This window comes from Quercus lobata, chromosome 10 (genome assembly GCF_001633185.2).
Source record: "Quercus lobata isolate SW786 chromosome 10, ValleyOak3.0 Primary Assembly, whole genome shotgun sequence".
NCBI classification, from domain to species: domain Eukaryota; kingdom Viridiplantae; phylum Streptophyta; class Magnoliopsida; order Fagales; family Fagaceae; genus Quercus; species Quercus lobata.
Window position 1 is genome coordinate 45,279,467 of NC_044913.1, and position 24,410 is coordinate 45,303,876.

The 24,410-nt window shown below is 36.6% G+C and overlaps 1 protein-coding gene across 1 annotated transcript; it reads right to left on the reverse strand.

Annotated features, from left to right (window-relative positions):
* Nucleotides 1-1,969: 1,969 nt before the first annotated feature.
* On the reverse strand, nucleotides 1,970-22,651 carry LOC115964035 (2-isopropylmalate synthase 2, chloroplastic-like). The gene is made up of 12 exons (XM_031083322.1): nucleotides 21,797-22,651; nucleotides 20,542-20,755; nucleotides 20,383-20,463; nucleotides 16,915-17,007; nucleotides 16,745-16,831; nucleotides 9,156-9,256; nucleotides 8,549-8,582; nucleotides 8,376-8,450; nucleotides 3,947-4,030; nucleotides 3,721-3,855; nucleotides 2,920-3,065; nucleotides 1,970-2,413 (listed from the first exon to the last, which is right to left on the reverse strand). The coding sequence occupies exons 1-12, from the start codon at nucleotides 22,510-22,512 to the stop codon at nucleotides 2,281-2,283; spliced, it is 1,899 nt and encodes a 632-aa protein (XP_030939182.1). The 5' UTR covers nucleotides 22,513-22,651; the 3' UTR covers nucleotides 1,970-2,280.
* Nucleotides 22,652-24,410: the final 1,759 nt, after the last annotated feature.

Consider the following 24,410-nt stretch of genomic DNA (forward strand, 5'->3'; position numbering starts at 1 on the left):
ATATGCCACTTGTCATGATGGGAGAAAAATTAGGAAAAATTACTCTCTCAGTTTCTGCTTCTGTATATTGTATTAAATTAAATAGATACTGGATACATTGATTTGTTAACCAATTATCAATCACACAAATGAAGATCCAATGGGAAAAGTTTTTGATAGAATGTCATTTTTTACTTTCATCGGAAAATCCTAAGACAACAATTTCAGGAAATCTTAGCAAAACAATGTCTATCCCTAAAAATAGCAATTATATTATTTAATGCTTGAAAAATAAGAACATTAAAAGCTAGTCTAGTTTTTATTTATGGGTTGTGTTAATGGGCACCTTGTGTTAACGGGCACTATAAAATACCCGTTAACAGCAATTTTTTTGGCAACTTATGGCAATAATAACAGTTTTTTTAGCAGCTTTTGGCAATTTTTTTTTTTTTTTTTTTTATAAACTTTTTGGCAGTTTTTTTGACAACTTTTAAGGAAAATCTTAACAAGCACTACATCGGTGATTGTTAACGTTTCCCTTGTGATTGTTAACGTTTCCCTTCATCTACTGCCTTATCTTGAATCCTCTTTCAAGTCTCCTTCCTCAAAGACTTCAAGTAGTACTTTTGTTCCACAATTTGTGTCTCTTCTTTAGTCCACACTTTTTCAGTGATCCAAGTCAGATGAGTAAAAAGTAAGTTTTCATCCATTGCCGTACTAACAATTGATGGAGACACACCCTCCAGTACAAATTGTCTGAAACAATGGTCAGCATTATAGAAAAAAGTCAACCTAAGTCCGATTAGAGAAATATGATCCCATCCAAGTGATTGAATGATTGGGACGGCACAGCTCCACCGAGTACACCCCCAGCAAACTTACGTACTCTCTAATGTGCTTGCTCAAGTGTACTAGCCAATCCTTTTTAGATTAACATGCAATTCTGAGCAATCTTCAACTTTAGTATTGCTTTGGTGCATAATTTTGATCCCATTCGATCTTCACTACTCTTGGAAAAGAAATTACACCTATGTAAAAGGGGCTAAAATTAAATTTAAAACATAGTTCATACCTGATATCAATTTATGCAATTGAATTTGAAAAAATGAGGCATGAATGAAATCTTGTGTTTTGTCACTTCGTAAATGTTTCATATAAACCAAGCCTATATATATTGAATTATAGCCAAGATTTTTTAATGACATGATTAGTTGATCAACCAATAAAAATGAGTTCTAGTCCGATGAAATCTTATTTAAGATCAACTTGAAAAATCAATTTGTTAATTGAAGTATATGCAATACTGTTAGGCACTTTGAAACTGGGCTTAAGTGCCGTTCAGGAGAAATTGTTTCCCACTCGGCTCTTTCTTTTAAAAAGGCCTTCAAGCTTCAGGCCTATCATGACTTCACATGAGCTCTAACAATTCACCCATCATTTAAGCAAGATTAAAAGAATCCCGGTTCAAATATCCAACCAATTTCCAGCAGTTTGCCTATCGTGCAAACATCAATTGCTAATGAAAAAACATGATCGGTTTCTTCACCAATTTTAAACTAGGGGATTCGCTTGCTTTCCAAATTCCCTAAACTATGGATATTGGCCAGGATGTTTCAAACTATGCCCAAATTAGGGGCATTGGCTCAATGCTTGTCAAAGCAAATGTCCATATTAGGGGGCATTGTCCAAATGATAGTGTCTCCATTTACATTGATTATAAAAAATAAAAATAAAAATAAAATAAATCACCTAACAAGCTAGGGGTATTTGCCCAAATGATCGTCTTTGATTTACATTGCTCCGAAAAATCACTTCCCTAACAAAGAAATTGCAATAAAAGAAAAGGATGTAATTGTTCCTGCCCACAGAAATGGGAAACAATTATTTTTATCTCCTCTACCATTTTGCTTCTTGATCAACCCAGATATCTCTGTATAATGTTTATCAACACCCCATCCCTCCAAACATAAAAGAATAATTTCAGAATGACTTCACAATCTTTGTAATCTACACACATTTAGCTTTAAAACAACCAATCATCTCTATTCTCAAAATTAATCCTTCCACAGATTCAAGCAAAATTTCTACAAATAACACATTTGAATTGAAGTACAACCAAAATCCAATGACAGGCTGCTTAGGCCTATCGCTGAAACTTGTTCATAACAATGAAACAGCCATAAGTTAAAACAGAATACTTCATCCCACCTTTGTACAATCAACAAGAAATCACAGACCCATGATCCTGGCAATTTGATTGCTAGGCTTCATGCAAATATGATGACTTCCCCCCATAGCTCCTCAAACAGACACACTGGTTGTTTTGGCTGGAGTCTTAACTGGGGGCTCTTCCTTGAAGCCTAACATCTTATTTAATGCCCCAATATAGGCCTTGACACTAGAAACAACGATATCCATTCCAGCACCAATTCCACTGGCACAAAAACAAGGCAGAATTTATGTTCTATGAATCTGGACTTAAAGAATCAAATATGCCAACTAAAAAGAAAAACAATATGTATGGTTGGGTTCATGTTCCACGTAATTTTAAGCAATGTTATATTATTCAAATGCTTTTTTTTTTACATCTGCCGTTGGATTACGTTTTCTATTTATAACATCCATAATTGCAAAATTTCAAGATGATCATAAATCAATAACTATCTCAACTATGAAATGTTTAAATGTTTAAATTTTTTGTATTTTAAAATTATGCATAAATATGAGTTTATGGGTTGAATAGTTAACAACATTTTATTGAAACAAAATTTGGCATTGGTATTAAAAATATAAAGAACATGTAATCCAATGATGGGATTTTCAAAATATCAATCTAAAATTTTATTAGATGGTGCAACATTGCTTAAAGTTACACTAAGAGTAACTTGATCCACATGCGCGCGCGCGTGCGCACACACACATATATATAATATGCCATACCTAAATGTCCGATGTACTGTTTCTCCAGTATAGGCATGAGTAGATGTGTGACTGTTTTCCCCACGTATTAGAACACGGGTGGTAGCAATTGCATCAATGCCTTCTGTGACTGCAATCATCGAGTACTCAAGAAGGGTTACAGGTTCCTGAGTACAAGGGATAAAGTAGAATCCTTAAGAACACAACTCATGCTAGATTATTGAGAACAACCTCAGCAAAGATAAAATTTACAATATGAAAATTGATCAGCATCTAAGATACTAAAGTTTCTTCAATACAAACAGTTTTGTCACTTGTATATCCCTTGACCATTTTTGGTTTATAAATTGCTAACAAATCAAGATTCAAAATATATTCCTCAAAATTATTTCTCTTTTAGCTTACTTATCTTAACTAGCATCAATCCCATGTATACCACAAGCTTGTCAAAGCAGGAACTTGGATCTAGATGAGAGTATAAGGGTCGATTTTGATGAGCCTCTTTTAATTCGTTTATTCAATTTAAAAAAAAAAAAAAAATACAGCTGTATCTAGACAAAAGTGAGGCTTTGAAAAAATAGTACCAAGTCAAATAAACAAAATAAGCTGAAACAGACCCCAAGACAATCAACTATTTGAATACCATAAATTTAGGTTCTTCATTGGATTCTTAATTCTTAATCCTATTGTTTCCCCCTGCCCCCATACTACAGGCTAGAGAGATGTAACCCCATGTAAGTGCTGTCTATGAGTCCTCACATAATTATAAATAATTAAAATAAACTTATGGATAATATGAATTTATTAACTTTCATCTCAAACCTTCACAATGAGATCAACAGCCTTGTAAGCTGAATCTACTGGCCCTGTTCCAACAGAACAAGCAACATGCTCTGTTCCATCAGCATCAATGAGTTTAACGGTTGCTGTAGAAAGACCCAGAGTTCCGCAAGTAACCTGTGTATAATGTTCATGTCAATTGAAGGGAATGCCGTCAAGCCAAATTAGACAATGAACAGAAAATTTGAAAAGTAAATTCTGGATTTACCTGCAGATCATGAAGTTTCCAAACAACTTCTGGCTGAAAAACTTCATCAGATACCAATGCTCTTAGGTCAGCATCAGTAACTCTCTGAGACATTGGCAAAAAAAATAAGAGTACAGATAAATAAGGAACCAGAAACAAGGATGCCAGGTACATGTAAACATGTCTAAACAGTTATCTACAAAAAACTCAAATTATATTTCAAGTTTCAACAATAAAAAGACTTACCCTCTCTTTATTTCAGCAATGATATTTTCTAAAAAATTAGTCATTTTACAAAAACATTTTTTATAAAACTATCTCATTTCCCTATGTTTGGTAGTAAGAGTTGAAAAACAATCTCCTAACCTCCCTTATTTAGCTTGTGAGATAGAGTTGTTTTCCAAAAAAATTTAGTAAAAAACAATATCTAAAAATAAGTCATACTTTGTATATTGATCAATGATAGTTTTTCTTTGACTCATTTTTTTTTTTATGCTACCAAATACTAGAAAACACGGAAAACTATATTTTCACGAGGTTTTCCATCAAAACAAACAGAGCGTTAATGTTTTTAAATTTGTCCATTTCCAGAGAGAACGACCTGATAATTTTTCATCATCTAATACTTGATTCTATGACATACCCACACTAACAGGCACTCCAGACCTAAGCTAGTACACTAAAGAATTTTTTTTTGATAAGCAATAAGGATTTATTGATAATGAGAAGAGAGAGACACCCAAGTACACAGGAAGTATACAGGGGTGTACATATCAAATATAGAAATTACATAAATCAAGAAAATCCAAAAAAGAAGAAAAATGATGGTTTCTCCATACAAAGAACCAGTCCAATAAGGTTCTGAAAAAAAGAAGCTTGAGATCAAGCATAGAATGCTCATTGTCTTCAAAACACCTACTATTTCTTTCCTTCCAAATACACCACATCAAACAATGAGGAACAACCATCCATATATCTCCATTGCGATGGCGACCAAATCGACCGTGCTAGCAAGCAAAAAGCTCAACAACAAACATTGGCATAACCCAACAAACTCCAAATAAACCAAAAACCATATCCCACAACTCCAAAGCAACCGGTCAATGAAGGAATAGATGGTCAATGGTTTCACTGTTACACTTGCACATATAACACCAATCCAAAATGCAAACATTTCTGTTCCTTAAATTGTCAATAATTAGACATTTTCCCAAGGCAGCGATCCAAACAAAGAAAGCCACTCTAGAGAGAATCTTCTGCTTCCAAATGCTTTTCCAAGGGAAAAACTGATCACTGTGGCCAACTAGAAGATGGTAGTACACACTAACCGAAAACCCCTTACTCTTACAAGGAAGCCAACATCCCTTGTCCTCCCCAGTCCCCCTTATAGGAGTGCTATAAATGGTAATAATGAAGCTCCAAAAGGCTTCCAATTCCCGATTATGAACATCCCTACAAAAATGCATCTCCCAATAAAGGACTCCATTGGAGTACCTCAGATCAGCCACACTTGATTCTTTGTTTCGACAAATCCTATATAAATCAGGATAGCAGCCAGCAAGAGGAGATGATCCACACCATCTATCTAGCCAAAACCACACTTTTGATCCATCTCCAATTTCATACAGAAAAAACCGAGATAAAGAGGGCCACCCCCTTCTAATATTTTTCCACAAACTAACTCCATGAGGACCAGAGAAAGGGCTAGAACACCAACCACCCCAATCACAACCATACTTCACCTCTATCACTTGACGCCATTGAGCATCACTTTCTTCCCCAAATCTCCATAACCACTTCCCTAATAAAGCTACATTAAAGGTTCTCAGGTTCCTAATCCCCAAACCACTTGAGGAGAGAGGAGTACAAATCATAGACCAATTAACAAGATGAAATTTGGGCTCATCCCCTAGGCCTCCCCATAGAAAGTCCCTCTGAAGTCTTGCAATTCGATTGGCCACTGAAGCAGGAATAGGGAATAAACAAAGAAAAGAAGTAGGAAGGTTAGAGAGAGTTCTTTTAATTAAAGTAACTCTACCTCCCTTGGATAAATATAACTTTTTCCAACTTGCTAATTTTCTTTCCATCTTCTCAAGAATTGGATTCCAAATTGTCTTGTCCTTGTATTTTGCCCCCAAAGGAAGACCCAAATATTTCATAGGAAGAGACCCTTGCTTACAGCCTAAGACAACCACCAAAAGATCAAAGTTTTGAACTGCCCCTATAGCCACCAATTCAGACTTACCCAAATTTACCTTCAAACCGGACACAACCTCAAACCAAATGAGCACCATACGGAGAATCAGCAGTTGATCAATATTAGCATCACAAAAAATTAGAGTATCATCAGCGAAAAGGTAAAAGTGAAATCACCAAAGATCTTCCTGTAGAATCACCTACATGAAAACCTGACAAACGACCTTCATAGACAGTCTTATCCAACATTCTACCAATGGCTTCAATAACCAACACAAATAACAAAGGGGACAAAGGATCACCTTGCTGCAACCCCCCTGAACTCCCAAAAAACCCATGGGGAGAACCATTAATAAGGATAGAATAACGAACCGTTGATAAACAAAATGAAATCCATCGCCTCCACTTATTAGAAAAGCCACAACGCTCAAGCAAGTGGGAAAGAAATCCCCGGTTCACATGATCAAAGGCTTTCTCTATGTCCAATTTACATAACAACCCTGGTTGACCAGATTTCAATCTACTGTCAAGTCATTCATTAGCAATAAGGATGGAATCAAGAATCTGCCTATTTAGAACAAAGGCATTCTGAGGAGCTGAAATGATATCTCCTAAAACCATACAAAGTTGAATAGCAAAACTTTAGCAAGAATTTTACAAACCCCCCCAACAAGGCTGATAGGCCGAAAGTCCTTTACTTCCACTGTAGCGGCTTTTTTAGGGATGAGAGAAATGAAAGTTGCATTCAAGCTTTTTTCAAACTGACCAGTAACATGGAAATGGTGGAACATAGCCATGATATCTGATTTGAGAATCCCCCAGCAAGCTTGAAAGAAAGCCATCGGGAAACCATCTGGACCAGGAGATTTATCCTCATTAAACTCCTTGATGACTTCATAAATCTCAGCTTCCTCAAAAGAGTTCGTTACACTAAAGAATTCATTACCTAAACATGATGCCAACTTCAATTGGTTCAACAAAGGATCAATTTCTTCTTATTTTTTCAAAGATAGGTAGATACAGGGGGAGGGGGGAGGTGGGGTTCAAACCACAAACATGACTCATGAGAGACCACAGTCCATAGAGGATGCCATTACCACTACGCTATCAATTGAAACTCCAAAAGGTACTCCTTGAAAATTGAAGAATAAATGGATAGTTTTGGTTATTAATAAGTTATCTAGACATGGGTCTTGTGTCCTGGTTTGGTGATTAGTTATCTTATTCGGCATTTGGCACAGTTCCACTACAAATAAAATTATCCACAAGCCTATACCTACACACTGTAAGTTAAAAGAGAGTAATTCAAAGAATTTTCCAAGCTGCCAAGGAATTGTGGCATGAAACCTCACATTAGCCATGATACTTAAGCAAGTAGGTTTGAGGCCTATGAATCTTGTAATTCCTCTACAGTAAATTTAATAAAGCCTTAGACAGTACTTCTAACCAATTTTTGAACTTAAAACCTGTTTATCAATCCTTGCATTCCGTATGCCTTAAGCTTAATCTAACAACCAAAACCTTCAAAATTGTTGCAATCCAGAATTTTGCAACACACTATACACTTCAGCAACTTTCTGCCTTGCAAATAAAACAATATCAGAATCTACTTCATTCACAAAGCCTTGTCACCCATTTCCACATGTTTGACCCATTTCAGCTTTACTTAGCCTCAGCCCACAATTAAGAGCAGGTAGTATGGTCAATAAGAAGTGCACTAATGACTAAAATCTAGTCCTTAAATGATAAATAGCAACAGTTTCATTTCCCTTTCATCACAAAACATGTATGCAAGTTTGTCTTACTATGCAGGAAACCAGAAATCAGACTATGTTCCTCTGTTAGAATCAGCCAATTAACTGATTAAAAGTTTAAGTATGTTTTACTTTTCTTATTCTTCTGCTAATGAGCTCAAACTCAAACGGCACTTCACTCCCTCCTTCCAATGGATGGACTGGGAAGGTGAGGTCATGAATTCAATATTCATTGGGTGCATGTCTAACTCATCAATAGCATAAAATAAAAAGTTTTTTCTCCTTTTTCTTTTATTGCTTAATTGCATGCAGGAAACCGCACCATGCAGTGCTGATTTTTCTTATCAATTACTATTATTTCTAAAATTGACTCAAATTCAGATTTCTTCTATTTTCATCAGAGAAGTTATAAACTGAAATGCGTAAAAGTCAGAGCTCAAACCATAACCCAAATATACTTTTAAAAAATAAATAAATAAAGACCACCTTCTCTTACTCACCTTTTTCTGATCAGCTACTGCTTTGAAACGCCAAAATATATTCTCAAGTTGTTCATTGTCAAGCTCATAACCAAGCTGAAACAAGAGGAAGATTGAAGTGTAAATGCTTAACCGCAAAGAAAAAGAATATTATAAACCAAAAACCAAGCACAATGGTGCAAACAGCAGAGTACCTCTTCAAGTCGCTTTCTCAAGGCATGGCGTCCACTGTGCCAGCAAAATGTATTAACGAAAAAAATTTATATTAAAATAGTGTCATTTCATATTAAAAATAAAATTCTCAATAACATTTGCTCACATACATGATACACCCATGGACATAACTATAACAACCAACATAAATAAAAGTACTTTACTACATTATGAAAAAAAAAAAAAAAAAAAAAAAGCAGAAAATATTAAGAATTAATGTCTATTTCTGTTAATGGAGCAAGTGATTGATAGTTGAGGATCATTTATTTATTATTTAGACAGGTTCGATGATAAGCTAATCCAAAAGCAGATACTAGATCAGAGGCAAATTTGTCAGATAAAAGATGAGCAGTTTGGAATATTTGTTTAGTTCCCCCAATCTAATTTATGCTGTTATAAAACTTTTTTTTTGATAAGTTATGCTGCTACGAAACTTGAAAGGAAGAAATCCACCATAGTCTCAGAATGGTAACAAAATTTGGTGGGCATAACAAAATTATCTTTCTCTTAGTGGGAACTAATGAAGTTGAAATACATGAACTATGGCTGATACAAATAAAAAATTTCCATAATGAAACACGGCAATACCTAAGTTTCCCGAGGACAATACCAGCTTCATTGGATCGCTCGTAACCAATATCTTCAGGAGCTATTATTTCATATGTGCCTTTGTGCTTAAGCATTCCATCCTACAAACAAAAGGCAATATTGTAATTAAAGTTTCAATTACAACAACCCCCTCCCCCACCCCCCACCCCCCCAAAAAAAAAAAAGAGGAAAAATAAATTACGAATGACATTTGTTTATAATGCAAACCTGATACACACACACACATCAGATTATAATATATAAGTTCCTAACCCTAGTCCATTCCTATTTTGGGTAGAACAAAACTATTAATTCTTTGATACCAATAAAGTAATAAGGATCTTGAACTAAGGAAAAGATTCTAGATGCTAAAAAAGGCTGGTATAGCTTTTGTCCATGTTATACCCCGTAACTTTTTCTTTTTTTAATTATCAAAAAAAAAAATCTTTCGGCTTGCAAAATATCAAAATGATCATCATAGATCAAAAACTATCTCATCTAAAATATATATATTAGATTAAATTTTAATTTTTTGTCATTAAAATCATACACAAAACATGAGTTTATGGATTGGATAGTAAATTAGATCCAACAATAACAACAAAGCTGTTATGAGTAATAGGGGCAAAATAGTAATATCATGTACTTTATATATAAATAATATTTTATGTGTTAGGGTTGACTCATCAAACCCTAAAACACTTTCACAGTAAACAACATGGTATCAGAGCCACCAAGCCGCCGCTACCGTTAACCCTCCGACCACCACCCACTGATATTGTTGTCACCGGCAACCATATCCTTACTCCCTAGCTCCGACGACCCTAATAGAGACTCCGACGATCTTGACTTAGTGGCTAAAGGAGTTGTCCAGCGCTGGTGACCCTCTCTCCGGTCTCGCGACACCAGATTGACATCGCCTAATCACGAGAGAGGCAAGGTTTTACTCGCCCTCCTCCGGCAACCATCCTAGCTTACTCGCCGGTCCTCGCGCTGCCACTCCTACACCCTAGCGCTGCCGCCAGAGTTTTTCAATGAAAGGGTTTCAACCATGGTCTAATTTTCTTCTCTTCTTCAATACGTTCTCTATGTATCTGTTCAGGCAGCCTTAGGTTGATGTATATTGGTGGATTGGGCAATTTTTTTTTTTTTTTTTGTTTTTTTTGGGTGTTGGTATGGATTTGTGGCTGCCTTGTTTTTTGGAATAGTTTGGTGCTGATTCATTGATAGATGAGTTATTGCTGACGTGGTTGATTGGTTGAAGTACATTGGTTACTGGTTGGAGTTGGTTTTAATTCAATCCAGCTTATTTCTTTAGTGTTAGTTTGTTCTTCAGATTGCTATTATGAAGTCCAAAGACAATGCTCAGCCCCTTAATTATTTCTTATCTCCTGATATGTTATCAATTACCTCCATTCATCTAAATGGTAGTAATTATGGTAGTAATTATGCTCAGTGGGCACAGGCAGTTGAAGTCTTTCTTCTTGGTAGAAAGAAGTTTGATTACGTGATGAAGGAACCTCCTGTACCTACAGACCCTAAATTTGCTGATTGGGGAGCCAAAGATGCACAAATTAGGAGTTGTTTGTGGAATAGCATGGAGTCTAAGATCAGTTGTAGTTTGGTTTTCTTACCAACTGCTAAACTTGTTTGGGAATAAGCCAAGGAACTTTACTCTGATGTTAACAATTTGAAGCGGATTTATGATTTTCATCAAAATTATTTCTCCTTGAGTTTGAGTGATATGTCTTTAGAAGACTATTATAACAAGTTTAAGGGTGTATGTGAAGAACTCAATATTTATCAACCTATCTCCTTTGATGTTAAAATTATGAAGAAACAACGAGATTCTATGCATGTTGCTCGCTTCCTCTCTAGATTGCCTAAAAGTTTGAATCCAATAAAATCACAAATCTTAGCTAGTCCAGACCTCCCTTCATTGAGTGAAGTTTTTGGTAGACTTCGACATGCCACATTATCTGATTCAAGTATTGACCCTTTCTCTTCCTCCCATACTGATGCATTACCTTCTAGTGATAAATCTGCCTTTACCACTTCTATGGGGAGTAATAGAGGTGGTCATGGAGGTCGAGGTTGTGGGGGCCGAGGCCGTGGAGGTCGTGACCAAGGGGGTCGTGGGAGCGAACAAGGGGGTCGTGGTAAAGGACGTAGTCTTCGTAAGTGCACTTATTGTCATGGTGAGAATCATACAGTAGACTTTTGTTGGGAGTTTTATGGTAAACCCTCGACTAACCAAGCTAGTTTTCAAGTTCAAGAACCACCTTCACAGTCACTTCCACCGACATCCAGAGTAGTCTCTCTTCCTGAGGAAGAGTACAATCGCCTCTTGTCTCTGCATTCCAACTTTGTTGGGTCTGATTCTACTGCTACTTTGGCTCAACAAGGTACTTCCACTGCTTGTCTTGCCACTCAGGACCCTTGGGTCATTGACTCAGGTGCTACTGATCATATGACAGGTACCTCAGGTTTACTCTCTGACCTTGAGCAATCTAGTAGTCTTCCCAATGTTACATTGGCAAATGGCTCAGCCACTACAGTTTCTGGTTTGGGCACTACCAATCTTAGTCCTAATCTTTCTCTCTCTTCTATCTTATATATTCTTGATTTTCCTTTTAACCTTTTGTCAATTAGTAAGCTTACTAAAATTTTGAATTGTGCTGCCATTTTTTTATCCACTCATTGTATCTTTCAGGATCTCAAGACGAGGAAGATTATTGGTGGAGGGCATGAAGCCGATGGACTTTATTACTTGGATCGATGTGGTTCTTCCTGTTTAGTGGCTTCTCATTTGTCTATCTCGCCTCTTCAACATCATTGTCGGCTTGGTCATCCATCTCTCAAGAATTTGAAGTCATTAGTTCCATCATGTCGTCAAATTGAGTCTTTACAATGTGAAGCATGTCAGTTGGGTAAACACCATAGGATGCCTTTTGCCTCTAGGCGTGAGAGTCATGTTAGTAGTCCTTTTCATTTAGTTCATTCTAATATTTGGGGTCCAATAAACACTCCCTCATTGTTGGGATTTAGATATTTTGTCATTTTTGTTGATGATTATTCTAGAGTCACCTATCTTTATCTAATGAAAGAACGGTCTGAATTGTACTCAATTTTCAAATCATTTTATATGGAAATAAAGACTTAGTTTAATACTTCACTTCGTATTTTTCGGTCTGATAATGCTCATGAATATTTTCATACATCTTTGTCTCAATTTTTTGATGATCATGGTATAATTCACCAATCTTCATGCCCCCATACTCCACAATAAAATGGTGTTGCTGAATGCAAAATGCGTCATTTGTTAGAGGTCACTCATGCCTTAAAGTTTCATATGCATGTTCCCAAATCATATTGGAGTGATGCTATTCTCACTGCCTGTCACCTAATTAATCGTATGCCTTCCACTGTTCTAGGTAGTCAGATCCCTTATATTGTGCTCTCTCCTGATGCACCTTTGTTTCATCTACCTCCTAAGATCTTTGGTTGTGTGTGCTATGTTCATATCTTAGTACCAGGGAGTGACAAACTTGATCTTAGGGAAATGGCTTTGGAGGTATGGCCATGAAATCACTCATCTATGGCAGAGGGTCATAGCCATGAAATATGGGGAGGGGAAAGGGGGTTGGTGCTCTAGAGTTTGAAGAAGGGCGCATGGTTGTGGTTTATGGCGGAGTATTAGTGAAGGGTGGGAAAGTTTTGCTAAGCATTTGTCTTTTGTAGTGGGGGATGGTTCCCGTATTCTTTTTTGGCATGACAAATGGACTGGAGATGTCCCTTTTAAAATTCTTTATCCCCAGTTATTTTTGTGTTATGCTAATAAAGAATTAGTGGGTGATAACGACAGAGTGTGGAGTTTAAGCTTTTTTAGGGATTTCAATGATTGGGAGTTAGCAGCTTCTTATTCCCTACTTCATTTCATCCAAACCTGGATCCCTAGGGGTGATGGGGTTGACAGGCTTCGTTGGGGTCTTAATGGAAATGAGAAGTTTGACACTCGGTTTTTCTATCATAAGATTCGAAATGCAACTCCTTCCACTTTCCCTTGGAAGGACATTTGGAAAGTCAAGGTTCCTAAAAGGGTGGCATTTTTTATGTGGACAGCAACTCATGGTCAGATTCTTACCTTGGATAACCTTATGCTTCGTGGTCGCCTTTTGGTGAATCGTTGTTGTATATGCTGTTGTAATAAGGAATCTGTGGACCACCTGTTACTTTTTTGTCCGATAGCTCATTCTTTGTGGACTCATATGCTTCGGTTGTTTGGGATCGAGTGGGTCATGCCAGGTTCAGTAACGGACTTATTATTTTGTTGGTACCATTGGCTTGGGAAGCATAGCTCCGATATTTGGAATCTGGTTCCAGGCTGTTTAATGTGGAATATTTGGACTGAACGGAATCGGCGTTCTTTTGAGGATAAGGGGAAAACTGTGGTTCAGTTAGTAAATTTGTGTCAACGGACCCTCTTTGATTGGTCTCGGTGTTGGGGTTTTTCGGATTGTTTTACCCTTATGGAATTCCTTTCGTCTATTAGCTTTTCTTAGTTTTTCTTAGTGGCTGTTTGTGTCTTTTTGTTCACTACCGTGAACCCTTTGTATTTTCATGCTTTTCCCTTTTTAATAATATTTTCTTCTTACTTATAAAAAAAAAAAAAAAAAAAAAAGCAAATCCATTAAATGTGTTTTTATTGGGTATTCTCGTACTCAAAAAGGATACCGTTGTTACTCACCTACTCTTCGGCATCGTTTCATTAGTATTGATGTTACGTTTGATGAATCTTAGTCCAATTTCTCTCCTTTGGTTGCTAGTGATAGTTCTCCTCCTTGTCTTTCTCTCCTGCCACCTGTGTCTCCTATTGAATCTCCTCAAAAACCACCCCAGGTATATTGTCGCCGGCAGAAACCTCCAACAGAGACCTCTACCCCGCCTAGTGATCCGACTCCTGATCCTGCCTCTCTTCTAATTGCTTTGCGCAAAGGTAAGCATTCTTGTACCTCTCACCCTATCTCTCAATTTGTCTCTTATGGTCACTTGTCTCCATCTCTTTATGCCTTTACCACATCCTTGAATTCTACTGTTGTTCCTAAGTCTGTCCAGGAGGCTATGTCCATCTCGGGTTGGAAATCTGCTATGGAGGCAGAAATGTCTACCCTGTCTGAAAATGCTACTTAGTCTTTAGTTACTCGTCCTCCAGGGAAAACTATTGTTGGTTGTCGTTGGGAGTATACTGTGAAGTATTTGCCTAATGGTTCTATTGAGCATTTGAAGGCTCGCTTCACCTGTTGCTAAAATTTCTTCTGTCCGGATTTTGATCTCCTTGGCTGCTAATTTGGGTTGGCCATTATTTCAGTTAGATGTTAAAAATGCCTTCTTGAATGGCGATTTGAAGGAAGAGGTGTACATGGAGCAACTACCTGGGTTTGTTGCTCAAGGGGAGTCTAGAAAAGTGTGTAGGTTGCATAAGGCCATCTATGGTCTTAAACAATCTCCCAGAGCTTGGTTTAGTAAATTCAGTGAAGTAGTATTAAAGTTTGGATTGCGATGTTGCCATTCTGATCACTCTGTGTTTTCTCATACCTCTGATAGAGGAAAGATTTTGTTGATAGTATATGTTGATAATATTATAATAATTGGAGATGACAAGCAAGGTATTGATGATTTGAAAAGATACCTTCAAAACTCCTTTCAAAATAAGGATCTAGGTAAACTTCATTATTTCTTGGGTATTGAGGTAGCACAATCCAAAGAAGGCATCAGTTTATCACAGAGGAAATATGTGTTGGATATTTTGGAAGAAACTGGCTTGTTAGGATCTAAACCAGTGGAGACTCCTATGGATCCTAATGTCAAATTGTATGAAGATCAGGGGGAGCTGTTATCTAATCCTGAGAGACATCATCGTTCGGTTGGTAAACTAAATTATCTCACAATTACTCGCCCAGATATATCATTTGCAGTTAGTGTTTTGAGCCATTTTATGAAAGATTCTCACCTTCCACATTGGGAGGCAGTTATTCGAATTGTGAGGTATCTTAAAGCACATCCAGGCCGTGGTCTTTTGTATAAAGCTAAGGGTCACCTACGGGTAGAAGCCTACACTGATGCTGATTGGGCTGGATCACCATCAGATAGAAAATCCACTACTGGGTATTGCACTTTTCTGGGAGGAAATTTGATTACTTGGAGAAGTTAGAAACAAACTGTTGTTGCCAGGTCTAGTGCAGAGGTTGAGTATAGAGCCATGGCACACACATCATGTGAGCTTATGTGGATTAAGCATTTACTTGAGGAATTAAGATTTGTTGTGAAGCTGCCTATGACTGCATTGTGATAATCAAGCAGCAATTTACATTGCCTCCAATCCTGTGTTCCATGAGCGAACCAAGCATATTAAAGTAGATTGTCATATTACTTGGGAGAAAGTAGAAGATGGTGTAATTGCTACTCCATATGTTTCTACAAGAGTCCAAATTGCTGATATGTTTACTAAAACTTTATGTAAGACTCGTTTGGGTTTATTATGTAACAAGCTAGGATTTTATGATATATACTCTCCAGCTTGAGGGGAAGTGTTATGAGTAATAGGGGCAAAATAGTAATATCATGTACATTATATATAAATAATATTTTACGTGTTAGGGTTGACTCATCAAACCCTAAAACACTTTCACAGTAAACAACAAAAGCCTTAGTCCCAAAAATTTTGGGTTGGCTATGAATCCTCAGCAAATTAGCTAGCGTCAATTGGATGGTAAATAAGATCCAATTGACAAAATATTTTGCATGCTTGTTAATCATAAACAGATCATTTAATCCAACAATTGAATTTTCAACATATAAATCCAATAAAAAGTTATTATAGCTTATTGTTAAATTTTTTAATAAATTACTCTTACTTATCAACCAAAAAAAAAAGGTTATTATAGGGTGGAGCATTGACAAAGAGTTACATCAAGATTAATTTAATATTACCCATTTATATATATATATATAGACACACACACTTGACTGAGTAAGAGTTTGACCAGGCTTACCAATTTGATAACCTGTCTTGTAGGGTTGGCAATAAAAATTCATAAGCCTCTAAAAACCTAATATGAGTTCACTAACTTCACATACAGCCGTACCCAGTATGCAGTTGTAAAATTAATTTACCTACTTACTGGTTTCCATACAGGTAGCAGAGTTTCAAATCCCTTAATTATCCAACTAAATCCATCTGTATGATTACTAACCCCCCCAAAAGCTAGTCCTCCTATAACTATATCAACCTCTAACGCCCCTCCTTTTAAAAATTTATAAAAAAATAAATTAAAATAAATAAATAAATAAATAAAAATAAATAAATAAATAAAACACAGAGAGCCATAAAGAGGCCTCCTCCTAAATTCTATTTCAGTTGTTCAATATAAAAAGTAAAGTGCTTCAGATTTCTAAATCAATTTTTTTTTTCCCAATCATGTGCAAACTTTGATAGATAATAGATTGCTTTTCTAGCCACTTCCTACCAACTCTTCAAAATGAGCTATAACAGATAGGGTGCAGTCACAGAGATAATAAGTGATAAGTACCTGATGGATACCACTTTCATGAGCAAAAGCATTAGGACCAACAATAGCTTTGTGTGGCTGCACATGCAACCCAGTGTACTCCTCAACCTAAACAATTATGCCTTGAGTATCAAAAGTGCATTCAACCAACAATGAAAAAATAGGTGTAATTTGTACAGTGAAGAAATTACCATCTTGCTTGTGATATAAATGTGCCGTGTATTAATTCCAGTATAAAGACCTCCCAAGACATCCCCTTCATGGCATTTTAAGATCATTACAACCTGCATATTTCAAAAGTATGTTAGAGCACTTTAAACAACAAAAGGGTAATCAATGGCAAAGAGAACAATTGAACAATATAGAAGAATATGAAGAAATTAGCTATGAAAAAATCTTTCATGAAGCCACAACCTTATAATTGAAATCTTTCTTAATTAAATAAAAAATAAATAAAATAAAATAAAAGGTGGGGGGGATGGGAGTTCCACTTCAGTTATAGCTCATTGGCTTAAACTACTTATTTTAAAAGGATGAAAGATGCCAAAAACAAGACCTGGTTAGAAACCATAACAGGTCTGCATAATCTTATACAGCTTAGTTTCATTTGCTAATAAAGAATGCAAAATGGCATACAGGGAGACAGAAAGCATATCAAGGTCCATTCTACACTAAGATCAGAAAAGTTATCAAATTTTGTGTTTGGACTGTTGGAATGTTGGGAGGTCAGTTTCAATGCCATAGAGGAGCCAAGGAGTGGCGAGCCTTGTGCATCATGTATGTGGTTTGAAAGAAAGAGACAGGTCTTTGATGGCATCAAATGTCCTGCCTATCTCGCCAATGAGCTCATTTCGCGGACATTGTTTGATTGGTTGTATGCTCTAGGCGGCACCCCCTCAATGTCTTTGGTTAATTTTATTGATTCTCTTTCCTTTTGAGTTCTATTCTTTGAATTGGGCTAGTCTATATCCTTTGTCTTTCTTTTTCCTTTTCTAATAAAATTTTTACTTAAAAAAAGAAAAAAAAAGACCTTCTATCTTCATGAAGCCAAATCTTGTCTCCTTGATTATACTCTTCATGATAATCTTCACAAATTAGTGGAGAATCCCAATCTATGACACAAACTCCTTCAAAAGTTGTATCCTTTAATTCAAGTGCACACATTAACTGATCCTCCCATATATGGTTCTCCCTCTCGGCTCCACTTTTAAAGCAACTATTATATGGAATGGCGTGCTTGAGAAAATGGAGAGATGCTTGGCCAGTTGGAAAAGAATGTATGGGGGCTTCTCTTTAAAGGATAACTTCCCAGAATTGTATAGCATTGCTTGTAACAAGGATGCTTCGGTGGCATAATTGTTCTCCCTCAAGGGATAGTTATCACTAGAATGTCAGTTTTGTTCATCCAGCACAAGATTGGGAGTTGGAATTGATTGCAACTTTCTAAGATTTGATATATTCTGGTTTGATGAGAAGTAATGCAGCAAATCAGCTCTAATTGAAACCTTCTTCCAAGCAGATTTTTTATGTTTGACCCTATTATAGGGTCCTACATTCTAATACCCAACTCTCTTTTCCTTGGAATACCATATGGAAGCCAAAAGTACCAATAAAGGTTAGTTTCTTCCTTTGGTCAGCTGCTTTGGGGAGGATTTTAACTGTGGATAATTTGAGGATTTTAACTGGGGTTGGGAATCTTTTAGCTAGCTGGCCTAGTAAATTCAACAAGCATAGATCTGCAGCGATTTGGGCCATGATCCCTCATTGTCTCGTGGGTTATCCGGCAAGAACAGAATGCTTGTACGTTTGAAGGAAATGAAAGATCAATCTATAACTTGAAGCTACTTTTCCTCCAAACTTTATTTGAGTGGACAAATGCCTCAGGGCCTTTTACTTTTGTTTCTTTAGCTAATTTGCTTAATCAGTGTGCTTTGGTTCTTTGTGTTACTCTCTCTTTTCTTCAATGAAGTTTTATTTATTTATTTTAAATGTTCTATGGTTCCAACATCATGAAAGGAGCTTTCATTTTTATTATCGTTCTCATCCTTGACACTAACTTCTGGTCTGTGCAGTCCCCTTTTGGAATCTCTGTACTGGTTCCCACCGGTTCTCATTGCTAAAGAACTAGTACAACTCACAACAAATTTTCAATCATATGCCTTATCTCATCCACCTTCGTTTGTTGGTCTTGATTTTGTCTACCCCCAAGACCCCTCTACCATGACCAACCATAGCTAAAAAGTTGCAACCTTAGACTCTAATCTAAATTATGTGGCTTAGATCTAGAATATTTCGCTCTAATACCACTTGATGATGGTGAGGAGAACCAAGATCTAGTGTAGGAGACGGCTTCAAACAACAAACAAGATTAAGGCAAAGAAAAAAATAATAAGATTGAAGTTGGAACAATCAAATATCAATTTCTAGGCTCAAAGAGCTCAACAAATATTCAAATCACAGATAAGAAGAGGTTTCCTACAATGACTCAAAAGAGGCTATTTATGATAGCCTTTAGTAACCCTAGTATCCTAACCCTTCATCTTACACATAACAAGTTAATCCTGACAATCCAACTTCATTAAAAGTCATATGACCTTTTAAAATACTAATGACATAATGATAAATAAAACATAAATTAGATAAATAAAAAACAATGAACTAATGGGCCTTCTTTTCTTTTTCGTTGATCTTAAAATCTCCTACATCAAATTTCTAATTGACAACGGCATCCAAAATGCTTGTATACTTTAATTAGTGAGAATTTTTTTTGAAGAACAAGGGGGGGGAGAGAGAGAGAGAGAGAGACTTATAAACATGGACATACAGAAATTAGGATCAGAAACAAGATGCATTTGATTTTGAATTACTTTTTGATGACATTGATCTAAGTGAATATGGATGCCCGGAAGCCTTGTAAGTCCCTATAATATCTTCAGACATATGTGAGTAGCATATGTTCTATGGCACACCATAATAATATTGGAGGCATCTGAAGGATAGTAATTACTTAAGGCCGCAATGGGAGACACTAATGCTCATATGCAAGGCCTTTTTAATGGGAATGAAAGTGACCTCATTTAATGACTAATTATAATTTGGTGTTAGGTTAGCATACAACAAGAATCATGTTCTCATAAATTATTTGTAATAGCATTCACACATAGGAAGCATAGAAACAAATTCAGGATATGGAAAGAGATTATACATATGTGGCAAGAGGACACACCAATAAATAAATACAATGTTTCATATGCACGTCAGTTTTTTGTTAAATTTTTTGATATTATACAGTTCTTTGGAATAATAATTTTATCATTCAAGAACCCCTAATTTAAAACTTAGTCAAAATTTAGCTAATGAACTCTAACTCAAATGACACCTCCTTCCTTTGTAAGAGCAAGGTTGAGGGTGAGGTCATGGCTTCAATGCCCACCATTTGCAAGTGTAACTTACCAATAAAAACAAAGTATCTTGAACCCATTTTATATATTCAGTTACAGATATAATCTTAATCTCTAGTTAAATATGCACAATTCTAAAATATCATATATTTAGCTAGGAGTATTGGAAAAGTTTATGTGTCTCCCTGTTACAAGTATCCATGCCACATAGAATTAGATATTCATTTTCTGCAGAACCTCACATGATTCAGTACTCACCTCCTCTAGTGAAGCATTCCCAGCTCTTTCACCAATGCCATTGATTGTCACTTCCAACTGCCTCGCACCAGCACATGCCCCCTGAACAGATGAAACAAAAAATGAGTGCAATTTTTTTTTCCCGATGAATAAACAGAGCAAAAGAAAAGATGGACATACCGATACAGTGTTAGCAGTAGAAAGCCCAAGATCATTTTGGCAGTGAGTTGAAATAATAACATTTTCAATTCCAGGGGTATTGGCCTTTATATCAGAAATCAATTTCCCAAATTCAGTTGGCACAGTAATGCCCACAGTGTCAGGTATGTTTAGAGTTGTTGCACCAGCCTTTATAACTTCACCCAATATTTCATAAAGGAACTCCTTATCAGATCTGGTAGATTCAAAGAAACAAAAGATTGTTAGGTTTTCTAATCTAATGAAGAATAAAGGCCAAAATACATTGCTAGTTCCTAAAATTTAGCCCATGAGCGATTTTAGTCCTTGAAGTTTAAAGTAATCTCTTTTAGTCCCTAACATATTTAAAGTTATCATTTTTAGTCCCTAAAAAACTTAAAGTGATTGGATTTAGTCCTTGCAAACTTAAAGTGATCACTTTTAGTCCTTATGGAATGATGAAGCATCAGTTATGCCACATCGTGTGAGGGACTAAAATCACTCATGGGCTAAACAGCCTAAAATTTAAGGACCAACAGTGTATTTAGGCAATAAAAAAAAAGAGCCAATGACCAACTATAGAGAACAATCACCATCGAGAATAGGCTTTTCCTTTTTCTCTCTTTTTGGCTTGCTAGAAGTCTATAATCTTATTGAGAATAAAGCACAACAAATAGCAACACGTCAATAACTCTATCAGAGTTCTAAATAAAACAATAAAAAATGAGAATTCAGGAAACCTCTCATGTACAAAATGAAAACCATTCACAATAAACAATTTTTCTTAGATAGGCTACTCACAATTGTCTACCAATCACCTCTCCCAGACCATGCAAAAGTGGGAGTTTTGTGCACTAAGTACAACCTTTCTTTTTATTCACAATAAACTAACACGTGGAGTAAGTGTAGAAAACAAAGTCGAGCTAAGCGATTGAACACTTAAACTTAACAGGACTGTCCCAAGAAAAAACAGCATAGTCATTTTTCAATTATACTGTTCTACTCTTTTTGCCCCAATACCAACCATTAATTGAAAATGGTTTCCCATTTCCATCAAAATAAGCACAAAAGTTACCCATTTGCAAATTTTGCAACAGTGCAGAACAAGTCCCTTCTTTATCACATGTAACCAGAGTACCAAATGGTCAATATCTTATAGAATTCGTCATAAACACAAATCTCAGCATTTTAAAATTTCACTCTTTTTTTTTTCACAAACCCATTTCAGAAAACTGAAAAAGCAAGGTGAGAAGCAAACCTCCCAGCATCTTCGGGGCTAAACTCGACGTCATCACAGCCCAAGCTCCTTGCAAAACTCACCATACTCCTTGCAATCTCAATGACCTGTTCTTTGGTCTTCCTCAACTTGAATTCCATGTGAATAGCACTGGTGGCAATGAAGGTATGAATCCTGGGTCTTTTAGCGTACTTGACAGCTTCCCAGGCTCTCCGAATGTCTTTCTCATTGCACCGAGAGAGGCCACAGATGACCGGAACGTACCCATCGGCATCGACAGCATTGCCAACCTCCTTGGCAATGGTCTTCACGGCCTCGAAATCGTCGTTGGAGGCGGCGGGGAAGCCGGCCTCGATGATGTCGACGCCGAGCTTGGCGAGCTGCCTGGCAATGTCGAGTTTTTCCTTGGAGGTTAGAGAGGCGCCGGGGGATTGCTCGCCGTCGCGGAGAGTGGTGTCGAAGATGCGGACGTAGTTGGGGTCCGAGATGCGGTTGGGGATGTAATTGGGGCGGCGGCGGGGGGAAGGCGTGGGTGTGGGAGTGGAGTTTGATGGGGTTTGTTGGGGGTGGGAACAGGAGATGGCGGTCTTTTTTAAGGTGAAAGGGAATGAGTGTTTTGGAGAGAAATGAAGAGGAGAGTGGTGGTGGTGGTGCTGCTGTGGAGTTATGGGGTTTAGTGGGGAAATGGAAGTTGTGGGTGTGGGGGAGAACTTGGGGGTTGAGAAAACGGCGGCCATGGGTTAGAGAGAGAGAGAGAGAGAGATTGTTAGCTGTTAAGCCCTGGAGGAGGGAGTGGGGGTTTATGACATTTGGAGATGGGGGTGTATCATATGAATATACCTTGTATGAATCTTCGTCACTTTTTTTCCATCACCCACACTTACCACAACGGAGTGTTGCGAGGTTATAATCTTATATTTTGTTGATTTTATCCGATTACAAACGTGCAAGTTATATGTTTTTGAGTAATTGTAAGGCCCAAAATTTTCACAATTGAGCATATTATGTTGGTTGTTTGTCACTGTTAGGCAAAGAGTTATTTTAGTTTTAGAATCACTAGTAAATCCACAACTTTTTCCTGTGACATATTGTGATTAGCTGTTTCTCATTTTTACATTGATCAACCATTTTTTTTTTGCTATTTATAATTAATTGCGCAAAAAAAAAATTGTAGCAAAAATTGTGAATTTGTTTTTGTTATTAGATTTTTTTTGTTGCATAAATTCACCACTTTTTTTCTCCACGACTTGCCAACTCAGAGTTGTGGCAAAGTTGCATAAAAAAAGATCTAAATTTTTTCTATGTTTTATATACAAATATATATATGAAATTTTTTCTATGTTACCTTATGTATATGTCATTGACTCAAGCCTACGAGTGCCAAGAAAACAGTGTTGTGGGCCTTGTGGCGGCTTTGAATTAGTCTAGGGTTGGTGGTGAAAGTGTAATCTTCAATTTTTATTTTACTTGTGTATATTGATCCTACCCTAAACTCTTATATCGAAAAATTATTAGGTATTTTCGGAGTATCATAAATAAGTAGTCTCTTCTCTCACATGAATGGTAAGTCTCATCGTGAATTTAATTAGTGGGACCTACTATTCATGTGAGAGGAGAATATGTATTTATAGTATTCTGAAAGTACACAATAATTTCCCTCTTATACCCTACAAGCATTTATAATTGTGAAGTAATAATCGCACTAAAAATATGCGAATGAATTAATAGCTCATGAAAGCAAAAGTTAAGATCAAAGTGGAAGACCGAAAGTTATATGAGGGGACCATATTTAGAAAATTTTGGACATTTTCACTGTTTTATATTTGTACTGTTTTATAATTAGGGATGGCAATGGGGCGGGACGGGGCCGAAGGATGAGATCTTCGCCCCCGCCCCGCATGGATTTTTCTTGCCCCATCCCCACCCCGCCCCGCATGACGGGGAAAATTTCTTGCCCCATTCCCGCCTCTTAAGGCCCCGCGAAGACCCGCGAAACCCCGCCCTACACCGTAAAACTTTATTTCTTGTTAATTTTCCCTACAACTATTACCATTTTTTCAAATAAAATGACATGTTTCAATAATAAAAATATACTTGAAATTATAAATAAATTTATCCTATCAAATCAAACTAATTTTTAGCAAAAACTAAATAATATTATCTAAATGTTTAACAAGACAATATCACAACAAAAATCTCATAACATGATAAAATAAAATTTTAACAAGCTTAAAGAAACAGTGTTGTTAAGCAGCCAAATGCCCATACAAAATTACAAAAACAATGACACAGACACATATTTAGAGCCACAGAGCCGTAACTCATTAAAAAAAATTATATTATGTTCATGATAAAAAGTAAGTTGAGAAAGACCGTATGAATCATGAATGAAATCATCAATTCAATAGTATATAAATTTGTTTCCAATAAAGACAAAAAAGAAGAAGTTAAAATTGATACCTTATTTCCAACTTTGCTAGAGAGAAAAAAGAGGTAGAGCCACGTTAGGTAGAATAAAATAAGCTGATGATATTTTTGTTTAAATAGTAGGGTTTTAGGGTTCAATAAAATTACAATTTAACCCTTATTAATGCGGGGCGGGGCGGGGATGGGGCGGGGTGGGTTTAAAAAGTGT